Raw genomic sequence first — 21,956 nt, forward strand, 5'->3', positions numbered from 1 at the left:
AAACCTTGACGCTTGGGTGAGCCACAGTTGAGGTACTTAAAAATCAGGCAGTGCTCTCTTATCAACGTACTCCAGGTTCTTCCTTCTGTGGCCACCGGCAGGCCGGGCAAGCGGCTTCTGAGGCCCAGTTATCTTGATGGCTGGTCAGCTGAAATCAGAAGAAGGAACTAGTGTGTGTCGGGGACCACAGGCGGGGGGTGGAGCTATGACGTCGGGAGGGCGGGGCGGGCGGCAGGTGAGCGGCCAGGTCTCCCTGGCTCCAATCACTCCAGAGACCGAGCCATGGGGGGAAAGCAGGATGAGAATGAGGCTTACGGTAAGGCTGGGGTTAGAGGCCCGGGCTCTGGAGAGAGGTGGCTCTACAAGCCATGGTGGCTGAGGCTGGTTCCAGGCAGAGGAACTAGAGTCCTGGGAGGATGGTCTCCGTCTGGCACACAGTAAAGGTCTTGCATACTGAGTGGGATCTGGGTGTGCAGGTGTTGGGCCTGGCCTCTATAGGGCAGGGGTGGAGGGTGCTGGGGTTCCGGCCTTGGCTCTAAGTCCCTGAGGGCAGGGCCCTGGCAAACAAAGCCAGCGTGGTTAGGAGGCAGGTTGGGGTCCTTAAGCTTCCGCTCAGGACAGAACTCCGGGTCCAGCAGTGTCCTGTGCTCAGAGCCTCCAAGGGTTGGGGCTGGGGCTCTGGCGAGCTGGGGGAACTCCAGTTTACACTTTGGATCTCTGAGGAGCAAAGGTTGGGGGCGGGGAGGGGGGCCGGTCTGCCAACCCACACCCTGTGAAGAGTTGGTGGCTGGCACTCTGACATTCTGGGGTCTCTGTGAAGTTAGGGAGCCAGGCATCTGAACGAGTAAAGTTCTTGTGAGGATTAGGGGGTTGGGACCCCAAAATTCTGGAGTGAGCTATTAGGAGGATTCCTGTTAAGTGGGAGACTGCGACCCTCAGCGGTTGGAGTCTGCCTGCTAGAGCTCTTTGAAGAGTAGGCAGCTGGCAATGGGGACTGGGGGGACCCTTGTGACGAGTACGAGGTGCTGCCCTGAGCTGCTGGCGTCTGCCTGCCACAGCACCTGTGAAAAGTGGGGTCTAGGGTCTGTGGTGGAAAAAGGGCTGGTGCCTGCCTTGAGGTTTCTGCGGGGATGCAAAAACAAGGGGGTTGCTGTCTGGGGCACTTACAGAGCAGGGGCAGGGCTCTGTGGAAGGTGAGGCCTGAGGAGAGAGGAAGCAGAAAGTCTTGTTTCCAGAACTGGTAGACCAAAGCCCTGAGAAGCCAGGGATGAAGGGGGTGGGCTGGGGACAACGGGGCTGAGGGTTTCCTTACCTGAGGTGATCTTCAGTGCTTACAGGGGAGCTCATTCTGAGAGTTAGGCCTCCTCTAGGCGGGGCTGGTGTCCCCTAGGAGACCGCGTAAGGGCCAGAGCACACTACAGAAAACTTCCTGGAGCAGCTTTGGGTCAATCATTGACCCTGTCTCCATAAGCCTGAGCAAGACAGAGTCCAGAATACCCAAGAAAGCAGTACCCACCCAGCCCCAGGCTAGCCCAGCCCTCACCCCTGCCTCAGGGTCCACCAGAACCCTGGCAGCCTGGCCCCACCCCCTCCCTGTGTACTCAGGGAAGACCAGGAACAGGACATGGCCACAACCCCATGTCAACCTGGCTGGCTACCCAGAGCTGTGTGCTTCCTCCCTGTGCCCTGCAGGGTTCCGTACCTATAAAACATGCTTTCTTTGTCATATCCTTGGGCCAGAGGGCTAAGATAGTGAGATAAGTGACAACCGGTCCCTTAGGGGCTCCCGAACTGGGTGGCCCAGAGAGGACCCGGGAAGGGGTCAGGGCAGAGACTGACAGAATGGGGCCTGAGAGCCACCTAGAGGGGGTCGTAAAAACTGACCAGGGAAGGAAGGGGCAGGAGGACCAGGGCCACTTTCCACTCGGATGGCCTTCAGGGGAGAATCAGAACCACACTCCCAGAAACCTACTATAAAAACCCATTGGGGGGGGGGGAGCTGAAGCAGGAAGGGGGCAAGTTCAAGACCAGCTCGGGGAACTCAGCAAGATCCTGTCTGAAATACCAAGATAAAGACAAGAGGCCGTGGTTAGTTTACTGGCCGAGTGCTTGCCTCGCACCTAGGAAGCCGCAGATTCGATATCCAGTCCCAACAGAAGTAAAGACTCCATTTCCTACACGCGGCTAGGGTAGAAGCCACAGCAGGCGAACATCGTGTTAGCAGACCAGGGTGCTGTGGATCCAGCTCCCTAGTGTCCTCCTCCCGCTGGCCAACCAGGCAGGCTCCTGGGACTAAGGGATGTCAGGAAGGGACAGGATGTGGGGAGCGAGCCCTTCAGTGCCTCATTCTCGCCCTCAGGGAAATCAGCCAAATATGACCCCTCCTTCCGAGGCCCCATCAAAAACAGGTGAGCTGTGGGCACCCTCGCCTGGGGATGTGGGGAGTTTGTCTGCAGGAGCCTGGCCCACTGAGGCATCTGTATGTCTAGAGGGATTTGAGGGGGCTCTGGATGCTGGGGTCATTCTCGTTCTTGACTTGGGTGCCAGCTACTCAGGTGTGTACACATCTGGGGAAAACTCACCCAGGTAAACATGTATGAGCTGGCTGTCTTTCTGTCTCACAGTCTTTCTAGCATTCCCCACTCCTCTAACTCATGACCCCCACAGACTACGCCCTGCACCTGCACCCCTAAATTCCCCATCCGTGCCTACAAACACCCCGGCTCAGACGTCCATCTCTCCCCAGGGGCTGCACAGACATCCTCTGCTGTGTCCTGTTCCTGCTCTTCATTTTGGGTTACATTGTGGTGGGGCTCGTGGGTAAGTTTCCAGGTACCCAGGGTGAGGGGCAGTGACCCGGGGGATGACCCCATAGCCGCCTGCCCCAAGTCTCTGCCCTCCTGTGATTGTGTTGTGCATCCCTCTTTCCAGCCTGGGTGTATGGAGACCCTCGGCAAGTGCTCTACCCCAGGAACTCCACGGGGGCCTACTGTGGCATGGGGGAAAACAAGTGAGTATGTGGAGGGAAGGCAGAAGCTTGGGGGGGCAGGAGACACCCCACGGTGGACACCAGAGCCTGGCGTCTGCTGTTCTCCAGCCAGACCCTCTGCCTCCCCGAACCCATTGGAAGCCCTCCCAAGCCCAGCCTCCCCAGGACTGGGACAGTGCAGAGCCAGTTTTAGTGAATAAGTTCACAGGTCACTGTCTGAGTCCCCAACTGGGGTGAGTTTGGGTTGTGAGACTTTGAGCAGCTTGCTCAGCCTCTCTGAGCTTTAACTTCCTCCACTGAAGCAATGGCAGCATCCAGAAAGTATGCAGGAAATGCCCGGTAAATAATAAGCCACCAACACTCCTGTCACCATTACAATGCTGCAGGCAGGCGGGGTGTTTCACACCCAAACTGTTAAGCCTCCTGAGGTGGCTGTAAAGCTACCTTAGCTGCCTTACCAGAGGCTGTGTTCCAGAATCGATACTCTCAGCCCACATTGGCTGCTGTATGGTGAATTCATTACCCTAGGTGGTCTTCTGGACCTCCTTATCTCCCTAGAGAGGCTGGGCCAGGAGCTGGATGTAACTAGTTTGGTCCACAGGACTATCTGTGTGCTAAGAGAACGACAAAGCCCTACACCTGTCCGGGCCCTTATGCCTCCACGTCCTCTCCTCCCGCAGGGGTAAACCCTATGTTCTATACTTCAACATCGTCAACTGTATCGTAGCCGCCAACGTCATCTCTGTCGCCCAGAACGGCCTACAGTGCCCCACACCCCAGGTCAGAAGCCAGGACTTGTGTGAACCCCGCCTGTTCCCAAGGCCCGGGGTACCATCCTTAGCGTGTTCTCTACCCACAGGTGTGCGTGTCCTCCTGCCCGGAGGCCCCGTGGACTGTGGAGGGGACCGATCGCTCCAAGACAGTCGGTGAAGTCTATAAAGAAAGGAGGAACTTTTGTCTACCAGAAGTTTCCCCAGATATGGTAAATGCTGGTCCCGGCATCCCTGTAGCTGGAGAGGGCGCATGTGAGGAGCTGGACTCCAAGGAGGGGGGGGCGGTCTGAGCCTTGATAGCGTAGAGGTTGTGGTAGAGGCCATGGTGGTGGTGACGGTGGAGGTGGTGATGGTGGAGGTGGTGATGATGATGGTGATGGTGACGGTGATGATGGTGATGATGGTGATGATGGTGATGGTGATGATGGTGATGGTGATGATGGTGATGGTGGTGATGGTGATGGTGGTGATGGTGATGATGGTGATGATGGTGGTGATGGTGATGATGGTGATGATGGAGGTGGTGATGGTGATGGTGGTGGTGGTGATGATGATGGTGATGATGGTGATGATGATGATGGTGATGATGGAGGTGGTGATGGTGATGGTGGTGGTGGAGGTGGTGATGGTGATGGTGATGGTGATGGTGGTGGTGGAGGTGGTGATGGTGATGATGATGATGGTGATGGTGGTGGTGGTCGTGATGGTGGTGACGGTGGAGGTGGTGATGATGGTGATGGTGATGATGATGGTGATGGTGATGGTGGTGATGATGGTGATGATGATGATGGTGATGGTGGTGATGGTGATGGTGGTGGTGGTCGTGATGGTGGTGACGGTGGAGGTGGTGATGGTGGATGTAGTTTTGGAAGTGGTGGTGGTGGTGGGAGCCACAGTTTCTGTGTCTGTGTGTCTGTCTGTTCTCACCTCTCCATCCCAGCCAGTGGAGGAAAGCCTGCACCGGGAACTCTGTCCCCGTTTTCTTCTTCCTTCTGCTCCAGGTGAGCACATCATGAATCATCTCACCCATTCCTCAGATGAAGGGAGCAGGCCCCGAAGACAAGAAGCCCCTTAGCATGTCAGTGGGGCCTCGGGAGTGAGCAACAGGGCTTCACTCCCCTGCCTCAGGACCCTGCAGTCAGACTGTGGGTGCCTGCTCTGCAGCCGTGTACCAGGTGCTGGGACAGATGCAGGACAATAGACACCACTCCCTGCTCGAGCTACATTCTAGGTGGAGTGATCAGAGGTCAGATGAGCACTAGACAAGCTATCTGCCTATGATTCCAGCTAATAAGGAAGCAGGGGCAGGAGGAGGTGTGGAAGGCCAGCCTGGGACACAGCCAGATCCTCTCTCAAAACAACAATAAAGCCGGGCTGATGAGATGGCTTGGCACATAAAGGTGCTGCCACCAAGTCTGACAACCTGAGTTCGATCCCCAGGACCCACATGGTAGGAGAGAATGCAGCCCTGAGCCAGCTCTCTAAGCGTCATGGGCATTGTGCAACCCTCACACCCTCGCACACAATAAATAGATGGAATAGTGTTTTGTTTGGATGAATGGTGTGCAGAGCACTTTTGTAACTTGTGCAACGCCCTGGATTCCATCCTCGGCACTGCAAAAACAGAACAGAGCAACAATAACAACAACAATAACAACAACCCCCCCCCACATGAGGTTCTCATGAAAGTGTCCGTGGTGGGGCTGACACTCAGCAGTTAAGTGTGTTTGCTGCTCATAAATGGGTTCCCAGAGCCCACACAGTGGCGCGAAGCTATCCGTAACCGTCTAGGGGCCCTGACACCCTCTTCTGGCCTTCACAGGCACAAGGTACGCTGGTGCATATACACACATGCAGGCAAAGCATTCAGACACATAAAATAATATCCGCTGGACGTGGTGGCGCACGCCTTTGGTCTCAGCACTCAGGAGCCAGAGGTAGGCGGATCTCCATGGAGTCAATGCTAACCTGATTCACACAGTGAATTCCAGGCCAGCAAAGGCTACGTGGTGAACCCCACCTCAAAAATAAAACAAAGTAGAGAAATCTAAAACAGTGTTTATATATATATATATATAAACATATATATAATGTACATGAATGAATGAATCTGAGGGGATAGAGTAACCTGAGACACATACCCAAATGTTATAAATGAAGGAGGCTGGGTAGGCCAATCACAGTCGGCTTCTTCCATGCTCACTTCTCCCAACAGCAAACATAACTGGTTTGGTTTATTTAGAGACAGGCTCTTAGTTTGTGGCCTAACTGGTTCCCAGCTTGTGATCTTCCTGCCTCAGCCTGTCCCCATGCTGAGATAACAGGTAGGCGCCATGGTGTCCAGCCGCACTTATTTATTTATTTTAGTAGGAAACACTTTTTAACTACAGTATGAGAAAAGACAAAACTTCAAGGCAAGTACAGTAGAAGGGGCGTCCAAGGGCTATTCCAGAGCAGACAGGTGTGGATCTAAACTTGAGTGCTTTCCAGCAAATGGATCTCAGGCCAGTTACTCAACCTTTCTGGGCCTTGTTTCCTCAGCTTTGGGATGTAAGTGATAAAAACAAACCTGCTCGGCTACATGCGGGACCAAAAGCCAGACAGTCACGCAACAAGCCCCGCTAGAGATCTAGAGATGGAGCAGGGGCTGAGCCGAGAGTGAGACCAGAGGCCCTGAAGGGAAGGGGGTTACTTAGAAGCTCCGCCAGAGCACAGCTGTATAGCCGTAGAATGTGTGCATGCATAGAATCCCAGGCCTGGAAGCCTGGCCCAGGGCCTTGACTGGGCCTGCTGAGATAACCCACTCATCTGAGGGACCAATGATGGGATCTGTGGAATGAGGAGGCCATGGCTGTCCTGGCCTAAGCAGGGAAGCAAGGTCAGGGCTGGAGGTATTGCAGGAATCCAGTTAACGGGGTGTAAGGGCAGCTGACCAACGGCAGGGAGGGAATACAGGCTGCAGCACCCCCAACCCCGAAAGAGCAGAGCCCACCCATCTCTGCTGCCTCCCATGACAGTGCTCTGGGATGGGAGGGTCAGACAGACAGACAGACACCCAGCAGCCCCTGATCTCTCTTCTAGCTCTGGGGCGTTGTTTTCCATCACCCAACATTAACGCCACTTCACCCGAGTACTCGTGGGTCAACAGCACCGCTGTCTCTGAGGGAGTCAGGTACATGTTGTTCTCTCCATCACCCCCATGTGCCTTCTTACCCTCAGCCCCCTCTGACGCCATCTTTCTCCAAACAGTGGCCTCCTTGACAGCATCAACGCCCGGGACATCTCTGTGAAGATCTTTGAAGATTTCGCCAGGTCCTGGCACTGGATCCTCGTGTGAGTTCATAGCCCCTCCTGGATGCAGCCCCTCCCTCCTGGCCCCCTCTGCCGTTCCCGGATCTCCTTTCCCTAAGTCTATGTGTGAAGCCAAGGCTGTGATCAGAGCGGGAGCTAGCTCAGAACGGGCCCTGAGCCAGTCAGGACCTGTATCAGAAAATTAGTTGAAGCTACGAGTACCTGAGGGCGTTAGGAAAGGAATTTGGGGGGCTCTGAAGGACCCTCACTTATGTTCCTTACCTGCAGGGCCCTGGGTGTGGCTCTGGGGCTCAGTCTGCTGTTTATCCTGCTCCTGCGCCTGGTGGCTGCACCCCTGGTGCTGCTGCTGATCGTAGGGGTGCTAGCTGTGCTGGCCTACGGCATCTACCACTGTTGGCAACAGTACCGCATGCTGCGGGACCAGGGTGCCTCAGTCTCTCAGCTGGGCTTCACCACCAACCTCAGTGCCTACCAGAGCGTGCAGGAGACCTGGCTGGCTGCTCGTGAGTCCCCCGCCCGCCCCCTCCATGCACTGGCTGCCAAGGGTTGCACTGGTTGGGTGACCCTAGCCCTGACCCGGGACCGCCACCCGCTGTCCTCACACAGTAATTATCCTGGCTGTCCTTGAGGGCGTCTTGCTACTCATGCTCGTCTTCCTGCGCCAGCGGATTCGAATTGCCATTGCTCTGCTGAAGGAAGCCAGCAGGTCAGGGCCTGCCTGTGAGGGTGAGGGGACCTTGGGCAGGGGTGCTGGCCTGGGTGGGTAATAGGAACCCATCCAGCGGAGGAGAAAAGCATTGCCCATTGGGTTACACGGCTAAGTCTACCCTTTTAGGGCCTCGGTTTCCCTGTCTGGTTTGTTCTGTTGCCATTTGCGGGAGAGGAGCGGGTGTTAAGATTGATTTATTTTGATTTTGTGTATGGGTGTTTTGCCAGCATGCATGTCTGTGCACCATGCATGTCTGGTGCTGTTGGAGGCCAGAAGAGGGCATTGGATCCTCTGGAACTGGAGTAATAGACAGTTGTGAGCCCAAGTCCTCTAGGAGAGCAACCAGTCTTCTTCACTGCAGAACCATCAGATTTATTTATTTACTACGTAGGTGGCGTTCTGCCTGCATATATGCCTGCAGGCCAGAAGAGGGCACAACACCCCATTATAGATGGTTCTGAGCCACCAAGTGGTTGCTGGGAATTGAACTCAGGACCTCTGGAAGAGCATCCAGTGCTCTTAACCTCTGAGCCAGCTCTCCAACCTTGTTTGTTTGTTTGTTTGTTTTTGAGACAGGGGCCCATGTAGCCCAGGCTAATGTCAGAGCAGCTGTGTATCTGAGGCTGTCCTTGAACCCCTGATCTCCCTGCCCTCACACTATGGTGATGAAGGTGATCAGACAGGGGCTTGGGCAGCACAGGTTGGCCTCCAGCTCACTATGAAGTTAGGATGACCTTGAATGCATCATCAGCAAGGGTTGTGGGCGTGTGTCACCAGGCCTCCTGCGTGCAGTGCCGGGGTCTACCTCAGGGCCTCCGGCGTGTTAGGCAAACACTCTACCCATAAAGCCACATCCCCGGTCCCCCTGTGTCACCTCCTCCACCACTCTTTTGAGGCTGTGTCTTGCAATATAGCCCAGACTGGCCTCAAACTCATGGCAGCCCTGCTGTCTCAGCTTCCTGGTACTGGGATTGAAAGTATGTGTCACCACGCCAGCCTCCCTATTTGTAACAGCAGTCTAAACCTTGCAAGGACATTGTGAGGACTGGATGCATTGGTGCTGACCAAGTGCATAAAACAGGACTCTGGAGGCATGGGTGGGAATCCAGGTGCTTGCTGGGTCAGGTGGCAGGAGGCAAGGTAAGAGAAGCAAACATTGCCAAATGGACTGCAGAGGCCAGCCTCCTTTTGGGGGTTCTCTTCCCTTACATGCCCTGGGTTTCCCAGGGGTCTTCTGTGACTCCAGGCTCCTCTAAGGGTGCCTTGAGCCTTATTGGGTTTACCCAGCAAGGCTACTGTGCACCCCACCTGGAACCAGGTGCTGGGGATGTGGACGGCAAAAGATGCAGTTCTGTTTCTGGCCCGGAGAAAGAAACAGGCCAGAGGAGATGTCCAGCCAGGGTCATGCCTGGGAGGACACACAGCTGTGGCTTGGGCCCCAGTGGACTGTTCTTGTCTCCCTACAGGGCTGTGGGCCACATGATGTCCACTATGTTCTACCCTCTGGTCACCTTTGTCCTCCTGGTCATCTGCATCGGTTACTGGGCCCTGATGGCTCTGTATCCTTTGTACAGCCCCACTGGAGCTCCTGGGGCAGGACGGGGTGGGGGGGGACTATGAGGGGACTGAGGTGCTGGAGTGAGCAGGGGTTGGATGCCAGCCCTCTGTGTGTGGTGAGCAACCTGCACCAGTCCCAGGGGGAGCTGTTTGGGTGTGCCCTGTGACTAACAGCTGGCATTATGCTTTTCTTAACTCACCTCTGGGTACCTGGCCACATCCGGGCAACCCCAGTACATCTACTGGGTGTACAACAGCACATCGGGCTGTGAGAACGCGCCTGTGAACCAGTCCTGTGACCCCATGGTGAGAAGGTGTAGGGTGCGGGCCGAGGGCACCTGGGGGTCAGTTAGCCCAGACTTCCTCTGCTGCAGAAGTACCTGAGGGGACAAGGACGCTCGCTCGCTGGATGGAACGGTTCTGTAATTGAGCTACCCAGTTTTGTAGAAAGTGAGGTGCAGACAGGACACCTGGCTAGCAGGCAGGACCTTTCTCTGCCTCCAAGGCTGCCATACTTCCTCCTCCTGGATCTCCACCCACTGTTCTGTAATTTGGAGCTGACCAAAATCGCTGGAGTTTTCATGGCGTTCAGTACATCTGGGGCTGTGTACAATGCCTGCACACTGACAGAGTCCCCCCCATGGACTGTTCTATTTCCCTTTTCAAGCCCCAAGAACAGAGCCCCAGATGGTGGCCCTGGGAAGCCCACCAGAGCGATGCCTGGAGGAACTTGGGAGGCCTGTTTTTCCAGAGGAACCTGGGAGGCCTGTTTTTCCAGCCCTTGAGAGGCCAAGGCTCAGGAGTTCAATACCAGTCTGTATTGCACAGCTAGTCAGAGGCCAGCCTGAGCTACCTGAGGCGAGGCCGTCTCTAAAAAGCAACAGTGAGCTTAACAAAAGTCAGGCATCAGGCACAGGAACACCTCCTATTCCAGTGCCCTGAAGATTAAGAGTGGGGATTTCCGGTTCAAGACCATCCTGGGTTACATAAGGAGAAACCCTGCCTCAAAAAACAACCCCTAAGCACAAAAGGGAGAGAAGGCCCATTTATATTTATGAAAGACCTACTATGCTCTGCGCCCAGGGGGGTCGGCTTTTACATTGTACCTCCTCATCCCCTAACAGTAAAGGCTGCCACAAACCCACGGTGATCTGTTGAGAGAAGGGAGCTTTTTCTTTCTTCTTTTTTTTTTTTTTTTTTTTTTTTGAGACACAGTTTCTCTGTGGCTTTGGAGCCTGTCCTAGAACTCACTCTGTAGACCAGGCTGGCCTCAAACTCACAGAGATCCACCTGCCTCTGCCTCCCAAGTGCTGGGACTGCAGGCGTGTGCTACCACCACTGGGCCTAATTTATCAATTTATAGACAGGATCTTTTGTAGTCCAGGCTGGCCTGCATCTTGCTATGTGACTGAGGCTGACCTTGAACTTCTGATTCTCGTGTCTCTACCTCCCATGTGCTGTGATTACAGGATTACACCATATAAAACCCGTCCCCATTCAGGGTTTTATATGGTGGCTTTGTGTGAGCTAGGCAAACACGCTACCAACTGCTATACTTCTCCAACCCCTCAACAGATGGTTAAAAAGGCAGGGCCTGGGGATTAGGTCAGTGGCAAGAAGTTGTTTTTTGTTCCTGAAGTCCCGGCTTCTACACTAAAAATAGGAAGTAAGGAGAAAGGGAAGAGAAGGAAGGTTCTAATGAAGCTGGCACGAAGGTCAGCTTTGAGTGTGGGTTTTGTAAAATGTGTGAGGATCAGTGTACAATCCCAGTAAAACACTGCCAAGCACACACACACTTCCCTAGAACAGGTTGCTGGGAAAGTAAGATGAAGGGCAGGTTGAAATCGTAAAACCACCCACACAACGGGCTTGCCCGAAGCATTCTAGACAGCTCTTGTGCCATTCTGGAAACCAGGAAGCTGGTTAGTCACACTATGGCAAGACTTAGGTGATCTGAGCCTGGAGGCTACTGGGAACAGGGAAGGTCAAAAATCTGCCTGCAACTCCTGGGCCAGAACCGCCTGTGTCCTCCCTGTCACTTCCAGGCCTCCATGAACTCCTCCTGCCCGGGGCTCAAGTGCGTCTTCCAGGGCTACTCGTCCACAGGGTTAGCCCAACGTTCTCTCTTCAACCTGCAAATCTATGGGATCCTGGGGCTCTTCTGGACCGTTAACTGGGTGCTGGCCCTGGGCCAGTGCGTCCTTGCTGGGGCCTTTGCTTCCTTCTACTGGGCCTTTCATAAGCCTCGAGACATCCCTGCATTCCCCTTGAGCTCAGCCTTCATCCGCACGCTCCGGTAAGCCAGGGGCAGTCCCCTAGGGAAATGTTAGCCCTAAGAATGCCAGGAGGTGCTGGGGTGCCTCAACTTACCTAAATATCCTCTGCAGTTACCACACTGGGTCACTGGCGTTTGGAGCCCTCATCCTGACCCTGGTGCAGATAGCCCGGATCATCCTGGAATACATTGACCACAAGCTAAGAGGTGATGGGCCGCGGTGGGGGACAGGCTGAGCTGCTGGAGTCTTGAAGAGGGCAGGCCAGGTAGGCAAAAGCCAGCGGCTAAGCGTGGGCCTCCCTTGTCCCCAGGATCCCAAAACCCCGTGGCCAGATGTATCATCTGTTGTTTCAAGTGCTGCCTGTGGTGTCTGGAGAAGTTTATTAAGTTTCTCAACCGCAATGCCTACATCATGGTGAGTGAGCAGAGCCTCCAGCAGCCCCTGCTCTGCACCTGTCTGCCCGGCTCCACCAACATGTGGGCTAGCTCAGCGGGTGGGGTGTGGCTCTGACCTTCCCTGCTCTCCTCTCAGATCGCCATCTATGGGAAGAATTTCTGTGTCTCAGCCAAAAATGCCTTCATGCTGCTCATGAGGAACGTTGTCAGGTCAGGCTGCCCTGGGGTCCCCCTCCCAGATCTCCTCATGGACCAACTCTACTCAGAAGGGTCCCATCCTTGGTCCACGGCTCCGCTGTCACCATCTTGAAACGGGGATAGATGTCACTGTTCCCAGCCCTGTCAGGTCCCTTACCCCAGGCTGCCCTGCCTTCCACTGCAGGGTAGTTGTCCTGGATAAAGTCACAGATCTGCTGCTCTTCTTTGGGAAGCTGCTGGTGGTCGGAGGTGTTGGTAAGTACAGTGGTCAGGGTTACAGTCATCAGGGTTACAGTCGTCAGGGTTACAGTTGTCAGGGTGTACAGTCAATCAGGGTGTACAGTCATCAGGGTTACAGTTGTTAGGGTGTACAGTCAGTCAGGGTTTACAGTTGTCAGGGTTATAGTCATCCGGATTTACAGTCATCAGGGTTACAGTTGTCAGGGTGTACAGTCAGTCAGGGTTTACAGTTGTCAGGGTTACAGTCGTCAGGGTGTACAGCCAGCCAGGGTTTACAGTCATCAGGGTTTACAGTCAGTGAGGGTTTACAGTTAGTCAGGGTTTACAGTCATCAGGGTTTACAGTCAGTTAGGGTTATAGTCATCAGGATTTACAGTCGTCAGGGTTACAGTCGTCAGGATGTACAGTCAGTCAGGGTTTACAGTTGTCAGGGTTACAGTTGTCAGGGTTTACAGTCCTCAGGGTTATAGTCATCAGGGTTATAGTCATCAGGATTTACAGTTGTCAGGGTTACAGTCGTCAGGGTGTACAGCCAGCCAGGGTTTACAGTCAGTCAGGGTGTACAGTCAGTCAGGGTTTACAGTTGTCAGGGTTACAGTTGTCAGGGTTTACAGTCCTCAGGGTTATAGTCATCAGGGTTATAGTCATCAGGATTTACAGTCGTCAGGATTACAGTCGTCAGGATGTACAGTCAGTCAGGGTTTACAGTTGTCAGGGTTACAGTTGTCAGGGTTTACAGTCCTCAGGGTTATAGTCATCAGGGTTATAGTCATCAGGATTTACAGTTGTCAGGGTTACAGTCGTCAGGGTGTACAGCCAGCCAGGGTGTACAGTCGTCAGGGTTTACAGTCGTCAGGCATCCTCTGGAGTCCAGACAGACAGGGTGTCTGCAGAGGAGCAGCACTGACCGGGGACTCTTGCCCACACAGGTGTCCTGTCTTTCTTCTTTTTCTCCGGTCGTGTCAAGGGGCTGGGGAAAGACTTTGAGAACCCCCAGCTCAACTATTACTGGCTGCCCATCATGGTGAGTGACACATCTCTCGGCTTCACCCAAGTCCCCAGAGCCCAGGGATCCCAATCGGTTTTGTTTCTTGCAGACCTCCATCATGGGGGCCTATGTCATCGCCAGTGGCTTCTTCAGTGTTTTTGGCATGTGTGTGGACACGCTCTTCCTCTGCTTCCGTGAGTGCCCCCCCACCAAACGCCACCCCTACCCTCAAACTCTCCACTCTTCAGGCTTTTCTTAGAGACTGGTTGTTGGCAGCTTGGTGAACTAAAGGAGCCAGAGGGGAAATCTACAGACATTCTAAGGCTAGCAGTCTGGGGAGGAAAGGAAGGCGCAAACCCGGGACATCCTCAGAGGGGAACCTTCTCAGACAGAGGCCTGGCTAGGAAATGTAGGAAGATGTTACCACAAAACCCTTCGGGGGAGGTAGTCATACTGTGTGGGTGGGTGGGTGGGGTGTTCTTCCTTCTTTTATTTAGGCTTTTGGTGGGGGGAGGGGACATGCAGGGAGGTGAGACAGGACCACTGTGTGGCACAGGCTGACCTGGAAATAACTCTATAGCTAAGGCTGGCTCAAACTCATGATCCTCCTACCTCAGCCCCCAAGTGCTGGAAATTGTGATATTGTTTTGTCCCGGTGACAATGTCACCAGGACCTTGTGCCTGCAAAGCAGGAATGCCTCACCACTATGCCACTCCCCCAGCCATTTTGTTGTTGTTTTGTGGTTTTGCTTCTTTGTTAAATCCTATTTATTTACTTAGGGCCACCCCATGTATTCTTGGCTGGCTCCAGCTCTAGATATAGACCAGGCTGAATCAACCCCAGGCAGTCTTGTGGCCTCTACCTCCCAAGTGCTAGAATCAAGGAGAGATGCACTCACTGTCAGTCCCCAGACAGTTTCGTTGTGTAGCTCAGGCTGGCCCTGTATTCCAAGTCCTCCTGTCTGCACCTCCTAAATGTTGGGATTACAGACAAAAGCCACCATGGGCTACCATGATGAACTGACATGCAATTTTTCTTTATTCTGTTGTCACCCTGTGAAACATATGATTATTTATACACTTTATATGAGGAAACAGGTTACACAGCCTGCTGGTAGGTTTTATAAATCCATCTTAAGTGGCTTGGACAAGAAACCAGGCTGTTTGATTTACACAGCCCAGATTATTTCTGGGGTGCAACAGAGCCCCATTTATCAGGATCCAATCTAATCAATCTACTCTGCTACTCAGTGGAAGACCTGGAAAGAAATGACGGCTCTCAGGAGCGGCCCTACTACATGCCCAAGGCACTTCTGAAGATTCTGGGCAAGAAAAATGAGATACCTGCTGCAGGAAAGAAGAGGAAGAAGTGAGGTGGGGACATGGCCCGGGACTTCAGCCCTCCTGTACAGAACAGCCATACATGCCTGAAGGATCACAATTTTATAGCCAACAGATTTTATTAAAGGTTAATATTTTATATTCTCAACAAGTATGGTTTTACTTTCATTTACTAACTCATTTCTCTTTTATTGAAGTCCAAATTACTATTACATGGTTCTATACCAAGTAAAAGGAAATTTGTTCAGGGGCTGAGGCTAGGAGACTGGGGGTGTCCCTCAGCTGGGATAGCGGCTGCATAGCGTGTAAAGACTCCCAGATTCTGTCTCCTGCGTAAACGTGGCCTTGGGATTCATGCCTCTAATCCCAGCACTTTTGAGGTGGAAGCAGGAAGACTGGGAATTCCTGGTCACTCATGGCTCCCAAGGCCAGGTGGAGTCGGGTGAGTCCTTGATATGAGAGAGAGAGAGAGAGAGAGAGAGAGAGAGAGAGAGAGAGAGAGAGAGAGAGAGTGAAAGTGGTGGTGGGGGTTCAAATAAGATAATCTGTCACCAACAATCTGGGAAACTGTTGGTTTCATTTTGTTTGTTTTTTATTTGCTTGTTTTTATTTTGTTTTTTCAAGACAGGGTTTCTTTGTGTATCCCAAGCTGTCCAGGAACTCACTCTGTAGACCAAGGTGGCCTCGAACTCACAGAGATTCACCTGCCTCTGCCTCCCGAGTGCTGGGATTAAAGGTATGCAGTGCACTACTACTTCCTGGCACATATAAACAATTTTAAAATTAATAGAACGAGCCTGGGCAGTGGTGGTGCACACCTTTAACGCCAGCACTCGGGAGGCAGAGACAGGCGGATCTCTGTGAGTTCAAGGTCAGCCTGGCCTCCAGAGTGAGTGCCAGGACAGCCAGGGCTACACTGAGAAGCGCAGCTAACCTTTTTGCCACGTGACCTCCAGAGCACTGAGATTACAGAATGGTGACTCTTTATTATATATTATGTTTGTTTTCACATACGGTGTGCACCACCACACCTGACTCAGGTGGTGGCGGGAGTGAACCGAGGGCTGCCTACAAATGAGGAAGGCGCTCCACGCCCGGGCCGCGCTGCCCTCCCCAACCTGCCGTTTCCAGCCCTCGCACAAGGGGCGAGCGCCTGTCCTCGCCGCCGCTTGCTTTAGAGCAGGCCCCGCCCCTTCGCCGCGTTCCGGGCACCAGAGCCAATCAAAAAGCTCATACAGACTGAGCCCGCCTCCCGGGTCACGTGCCGCGGTCGGCCCGCTAGCAGGAGCCGCTGGAGTCGCCGCCGCGCGGGCTGGCCGCAGCCCACGAGGGGCGGGGTCGGGGTGACGTGCGCGCATTAAAGTGCCGGGGGTCAGCTGACGGCTCGCCGCCGGTCACCGGTTCGTGGACGGGCCTCGGGCGAGCAATGGTGGCGGCGGCACAGCCGAGCAGACCCCGGGGGCCGCCGAGCGGCTGGGCGAGCCGTCGGGGTCAGGTGCTCGCAGCGCTCTTCCTGCTGCTGGCGTCCGTGGCGGGATCCGAGGCCAGGGTGCAAGACGACTTCAGTCTGGTGAGCCCCGCTGCACCTGCAGAGGTGGCCGCTGCCATCCCCCCCACCCCCCCACCGCGCTCGCCCTCCTCTGCGAGCCGCACTCCTGCCCCGTGCTCTCCCAACCTCTTTCCTTTCTTGGGCCCCTGGCTCCTGGTTCCTTCTCCCCTCGCAGCCTCTCCCCTGCTCCAGAACCTCGGGCTTCCGCCCGTTCTCGCCTCCGGACCCCCTTCTCTTGCTCAAGGACACCCCTCACCCCTGCTCAGGCTCCCATCGCCCTCCCTCGTGGGAGCCCGAGCTGGAGCCGCTCGCTCGCTACCTGCCGGTCTTGAGACCTCGTCTAGCGTGTGTCCCTCCACACAGGTGCAGCCGCTGGTGACCATGGAGCAGCTGCTGTGGGTGAGCGGGAGGCAGATCGGCTCGGTGGACACTTTCCGCATCCCGCTCATCACCGCCACCCCTCGGGGCACGCTCCTCGCCTTCGCCGAGGCCAGGAAAACGTCTGCCTCCGATGAGGGGGCCAAGTTCATCGCCATGAGGAGGTCCACGGACCAGGGTACAAAAGTGGCTTGCACTGGGGACGGAATGGGCGGGGGGCGGGGTCCCTTCACCAGTCCAACCGCCCAGCCTGAGTCCCTAAGGAGTTAGGGAAACCCGAGGGGGACAGTGTCCCCGGACTAACCGGGACCACCAAGGGATGGGCTCATAATTCACTGGGCTGAGAATTATGTGGCTGGGTGGAGTGAGCAGGAAATAATGTCAGAGAAAGAAGGAACAGGAGGGTCCCTGGTGAGAGGCAGGAAGTGGCCAAGAAACGGTACAATTTCACTCTACTCTTTCTTTTTTTCCAGGTAGTACATGGTCCTCGACAGCCTTCATCGTAGACGATGGGGAGGCCTCCGACGGGCTGAACCTGGGGGCCGTGGTGAACGACGTGGACACAGGGGTGGTGTTCCTTATCTATACCCTGTGTGCTCACAAGGTCAACTGCCAGGTGGCCTCCACCATGTTGGTGTGGAGTAAAGACGATGGCATTTCCTGGAGCCCACCCCGGAATCTCTCCGTGGACATTGGCACAGAAATGTTTGCCCCTGGACCAGGCTCTGGCATTCAGGTTTTTGTCCTGGGGCTAGGGGAAGAGGGCAAGACCCTGTGAATCAGAATTTTTCTTGAGTGGGATTCCTTGGGGGGAGGGGTGGTTGGCATCTGGAAAGAACACGGCACTATGGAGAAGATGAAACTCTGCTGTCAGCAGATGTGTCCTTAGCCTGAGTGGGGTAGAATTGGGTGCCCTTTGGGCAGATGCATACCTTCATCGTGGTGCCCTGTGTCCAGCAGAGTCCACGCTCGGGCTGGCGTGACGTTCCCAGGGCTGGGTGGGCACGCATACACATGTCCAGTGGCGTGTTCTGGGTAGGGTATGAGTACCAAGCATGACGCATGTGTGTATGAAAATGTCATGGCCAAACCCATTTCTTTGTACGCTAGCCAGAATTTTATTTAAGAACAAAAAGCTGAGGCAAGGACATCACTGTGAGTTAAAGGTTAGCCTGGGAGTTATCTTCTGGGCTCCAGGGTGCCATCCTCTCTGACACCCAGGTCCTCTTCTCTTGCAGAAACAGCGGGAGCCTCGGAAGGGCCGGCTCATTGTGTGTGGCCATGGGACGCTGGAACGAGATGGAGTCTTTTGTCTCCTCAGTGATGACCACGGTGCCTCGTGGCACTACGGGACTGGAGTGAGCGGCATTCCCTTCGGCCAGCCCAAACACGAGCACGATTTCAACCCCGACGAGTGCCAGGTGGGGAGGAGTCGGTGGGAACTTGCTTGCTGGCCATCACCGCCTTACCCAGAATGCCATTTGGCTTTCCCAGCCTTCCCAGGCTCTCCTGAGGCCCTGTTCTCTCCCCTTAGCCCTACGAGCTTCCAGATGGCTCTGTCATCATCAATGCCCGGAACCAGAACAACTACCATTGCCGCTGCAGGATCGTCCTCCGCAGCTATGATGCCTGCGATACCCTCAGGCCCCGGGATGTAACCTTCGACCCCGAGCTGGTGGACCCTGTGGTAGCAGCAGGAGCATTAGCCACCAGCTCAGGCATTGTCTTCTTCTCCAATCCAGCCCATCCTGAGTTCCGTGAGTGCCTGAGGGTGGGGTGAGTGGGGGTGCCACGCCTAGACAAGGCCTGGACAGAGCAGAGATGCATCCCCTCCCTCCTCTGACCATTGCTCTCCTAGGAGTGAACCTGACCCTGCGCTGGAGCTTCAGCAACGGTACGTCCTGGCAGAAGGAGAGAGTCCAGGTGTGGCCGGGACCCAGCGGCTACTCGTCCCTGACTGCCCTGGAAAACAGCACGGAGGGAGAGCAGCAGCCCCCGCAGCTGTTCGTTCTGTACGAGAAGGGCCTGAACCAGTACACCGAGAGCATCTCCATGGTGAAAATCAGTGTCTACGGCACGCTCTGAGCCCCACCGGCGCCCAAGGACACTACGCGTCATCTGACCTCACGGCTCTCTCGAGGGGCTGCAGAAAGGGCCTGAAGCACAGCTCTTCCTCGGGATGCTAGCCTTTTGCAGAGCAGTTTCTCTTTAACAGGGAAGCCACTCCGTTAGGACCTAACAGCTGCCCAGCTGCCTCTCCCAGACAGGAAGTTCCTCCCTCACCAAGAGCACTTTGTAGAAGGCTGGGGGTAGCCCCACCCCTCTCCAGGGACATTGGAGCTGTTCTTTTTGGGACAGGATGGGGACAGGGATGGTCCCTGGATTATTGAACAAATATGAACCTGGGGAGAGGCAGGTACAAGGTGGTGTAGGAGATGTGAAGAGTCCCCAGGGCAGAATGTATTTTCAGAGTAAGGGTAGGCACGCGGGCACACGCGTGACACACACACACACACACACACACACACCTGATTATTTATAAATCAATATTTGTAACTTAAAATTTTTAATGAAGGAGAAAAAGCATTTGTGGTCTGTGTTTCTGTCCACTCACACCCTCTGGACTGCCTCACAGACCCTGGTGAGGCATGAATGAGGTTAGGAGAGGGACTGGCCCCGATTATTGCTTGGGAAACAGAACTGGCTCAACCAAATCCGACTTTCCGATTAGCAGCCCTCGATGGTGCTTTTCCCCAGTGCCTCAGAGTATCGGGGAGCTTCTGGGGGTTTGTTTGCCTTTTTTTCCAAGACATGGTTCTCTATGTAACAGACCTGGCTTTCCTAGAACTTGAGTTTTAGACCAGGCTGGCCTTGAACTCACAGAGCTTCACCTGCCTCTGCTTCCCAATTGCTGGGACTAAAGGCGTGCGCCTCCAAGCCCTGCTACTTGTTTGTGTTTTGAATTGAGGTCTCACACTGTGGCCCAGGCTGGCCTGGAATACACAGATGCTTCAAATCCTGCCTCCATTCTAGTTAAAGGAATCTTTGAAAAAAAAAATTTGAACATTTTATTGTCATTGAACACTCAGAGAAGTACTAACAGTGGCATCTACTGTCAACCAATATTCAAATTTAATCAAATGTCTCAAAAAATAGCTTAGATCTGATGAAATCAGAACTGAAAGCCAGGCGTGGTAGTGTAATCTCAGCACTCTAGAGGCAGAGGCAGGAGGATGGATGGTTGCAAGTGAATGCTGGCCACTCTCGCAGAGAGGACCCTAGTCTGACTTCCAGTGCCTACATAGTGGCTCACAACCACCTTTAACTCCAGGTCTGAGAACTGACACCCTCTGGCCTCCACAGGCTTCAGGCACTTACATGGTACATAGAAAGACATACAGGCAAAATACTCATACACATAAAAATAAAACAAAAGCAAAGCCAGGACCCAGGAAAATCTATCCCTGATTGCCGACTCTTATGGCTGCTTAACCTGTGGTACCCTAACCCCTCTGTTTGCTCAGTTGGTTGCTTGGTTTTAGTCTAGCTAGACAGAAACACGTCCTATGAGATGGCCCTCTAGGGATTTGCGTTTTTGCTTCTTTGATATCATCTAATGGCTCTCTCCATCTCTTGTGCTTGAAGGTTTGACTGGATTCAGCTCCCTCTTGGGGAGAGTCTGACTACCCCATGGCTTCCATGGGCTGCTCACTGCTCCCTCATGCTCACACTGCCTGCTCATCCCTGAGTAGAGACTGAGCACAGGGTTAGGTGACACAGCCATCTTTGTGTAAGTTTCACCCGTAACCATCCCAAGCAACAACTCCATCCTGGGATGTGTTGTGTGTTACCATTATTTCCTGGAGTTGCAAATTCATGATTTTTTTCTTTTTTGATTTTTCAAGACAGGGTTTCTCTGTGTAGCTTTGTAGACCAGGCTGGCCTTGAACTCAGAGATACGCCTGCCTCTGCCTCCCGAGTGCTGGGATTAAAGGCATTCGACACCAATGCCCCGCTTTTTCTCATTTATTGTCTGCAGTTCTTCCATGAAAAAGAGCTTTCTCTAGGCTGGAGAGATGCACTCATTAAGAGCACTTGTTGCTGTTGCCGAGGACCTGGTTTGACTCCCAGCGCCCACATGGTGGCTCACAGCTGTCTGTAACTCCAGTTCCAGGGATCCAGTGCCCTCTTCTGACCTCTGTGGGCACCAGGCACATACAAACATGCAGACAAAACACTCATACACATAAAACTAAAATCTAAAAGAAATTTTTAAGAGAGAGAGACAGCCTGCCCTCCTCTGGGCTGTCTGTTACCTGTTGGGTGGTTGATACAGGAACTTCAGGCTCACTCCCCTTTAAATGAGAAGTTGTTCTCAGAGTCAGTTAATGTAACGCATTGCCCTAGTCAGTAAACCACATTGTTGCCCCACGGACATACAGAGGCCCGTCCACTGGCCCGAAGAGGGGGAGGGGGGCCTGAGGAAAGATGATTGACAGACAGACAGAATGATCAAACTTAAAGCACATTCACACGCACTGGTGTGCACACACACACACACACACACACACACACACACACACACACACACACACACACACACGAGAGAGAGAGGGAGAAGTAGTGGAGGAAAGGAGAATGACAATGCCAGCCCCAGAGCTGGTGAAGCAGAAGTGACGAGTGACCCCCCTCACCGACCTTCTGCAGAGCCAAAGACCCCCTCCTCCCAGGGACAGGCTCTGGAGCCCATGATAAACCAGGCCCTTCCTCACCACAACCATGGCAGCACCAGGCCCCAGAGTAGCCCCCACTCCCGTCCCCCACCATCACCACCAGTGCTTGGAATAGAGCCCGGGGTCTCAGGTGGGCTGGGCCGGTGCTGTACCACTCACTGAGCAACACATAGTCCTGGATTGTTCTGCTTTATTTTGGTTAGAGGGCTGTTGCTGGAGCTCTTTCCAGCCTGGTCCTGCAGTCAATATAGCCCCAAATAAACACATGGATGCCTTATTAATTATAAAACTGCTGGTTGATGGCTAGGGCTTCTTACTGGCTAGCTCTGTCTTAATTACTAACCCATAACTACTAATCTATGTATTTCTACATGGCCTTATCCTACCAGAGAACGCCTGGTGCTTCCTACCTTCCTGGTCTCTACATGGCGTCTCTTTCCGAGGCCTCCCTCTGCCTTCCTCTCTCAGCCTTCTCCTGGTCTGGTTGCCCCACCTATCTTCCTGTCTGGCTATTGGCC

At 54.0% G+C, this 21,956-nt stretch overlaps 2 protein-coding genes across 3 annotated transcripts; both read left to right on the forward strand.

Moving 5' to 3' along the window:
- The first annotated feature begins 282 nt into the window (after window positions 1-282).
- Window positions 283-14,910, forward strand: Slc44a4 (solute carrier family 44 member 4). 2 transcript variants are annotated; one of them, XM_027388811.2, is made up of 21 exons: window positions 283-316; window positions 2,360-2,408; window positions 2,747-2,820; window positions 2,932-3,010; window positions 3,670-3,769; window positions 3,849-3,971; window positions 4,703-4,763; window positions 6,844-6,934; window positions 7,012-7,095; window positions 7,342-7,577; window positions 7,681-7,780; window positions 9,250-9,342; window positions 9,547-9,646; window positions 11,386-11,636; window positions 11,728-11,822; window positions 11,927-12,030; window positions 12,148-12,221; window positions 12,394-12,464; window positions 13,379-13,473; window positions 13,547-13,631; window positions 14,689-14,910. In XM_027388811.2, the coding sequence occupies exons 1-21, from the start codon at window positions 283-285 to the stop codon at window positions 14,808-14,810; spliced, it is 2,121 nt and encodes a 706-aa protein (XP_027244612.1). In that variant the 3' UTR covers window positions 14,811-14,910. The 2 variants fall into 2 exon arrangements, with proteins under 2 accessions (XP_027244612.1, XP_035307666.1); XM_035451775.1 differs by lacking the exon at window positions 3,849-3,971.
- Window positions 14,911-16,195: 1,285 nt separating this feature from the next.
- Neu1 (neuraminidase 1) lies at window positions 16,196-19,010 on the forward strand. Its single transcript, NM_001246800.1, is given in 6 exon segments — window positions 16,196-16,348; window positions 16,691-16,883; window positions 17,179-17,441; window positions 17,944-18,126; window positions 18,240-18,462; window positions 18,564-19,010. Coding segments are annotated over 6 exon segments (1,233 nt in total). The 5' UTR covers window positions 16,196-16,204; the 3' UTR covers window positions 18,791-19,010.
- Window positions 19,011-21,956: the final 2,946 nt, after the last annotated feature.

This window comes from Cricetulus griseus, assembly GCF_003668045.3.
Source record: "Cricetulus griseus strain 17A/GY chromosome 1 unlocalized genomic scaffold, alternate assembly CriGri-PICRH-1.0 chr1_0, whole genome shotgun sequence".
Classification (NCBI taxonomy): Eukaryota; Metazoa; Chordata; class Mammalia; order Rodentia; family Cricetidae; genus Cricetulus; species Cricetulus griseus.

Coding starts and splice junctions, on each gene's coding strand:
- Slc44a4 (XM_027388811.2), top strand. CDS start 283: ATGGGGGGAAAGCAGGATGAGAATGAGGCTTACG. Junction 3,011..3,669: donor TGTGGCATGGGGGAAAACAA/GTGAGTATGTGG, acceptor CTCCTCCCGCAG/GGGTAAACCCTATGTTCTAT. Junction 9,647..11,385: donor ACCAGTCCTGTGACCCCATG/GTGAGAAGGTGT, acceptor TGTCACTTCCAG/GCCTCCATGAACTCCTCCTG.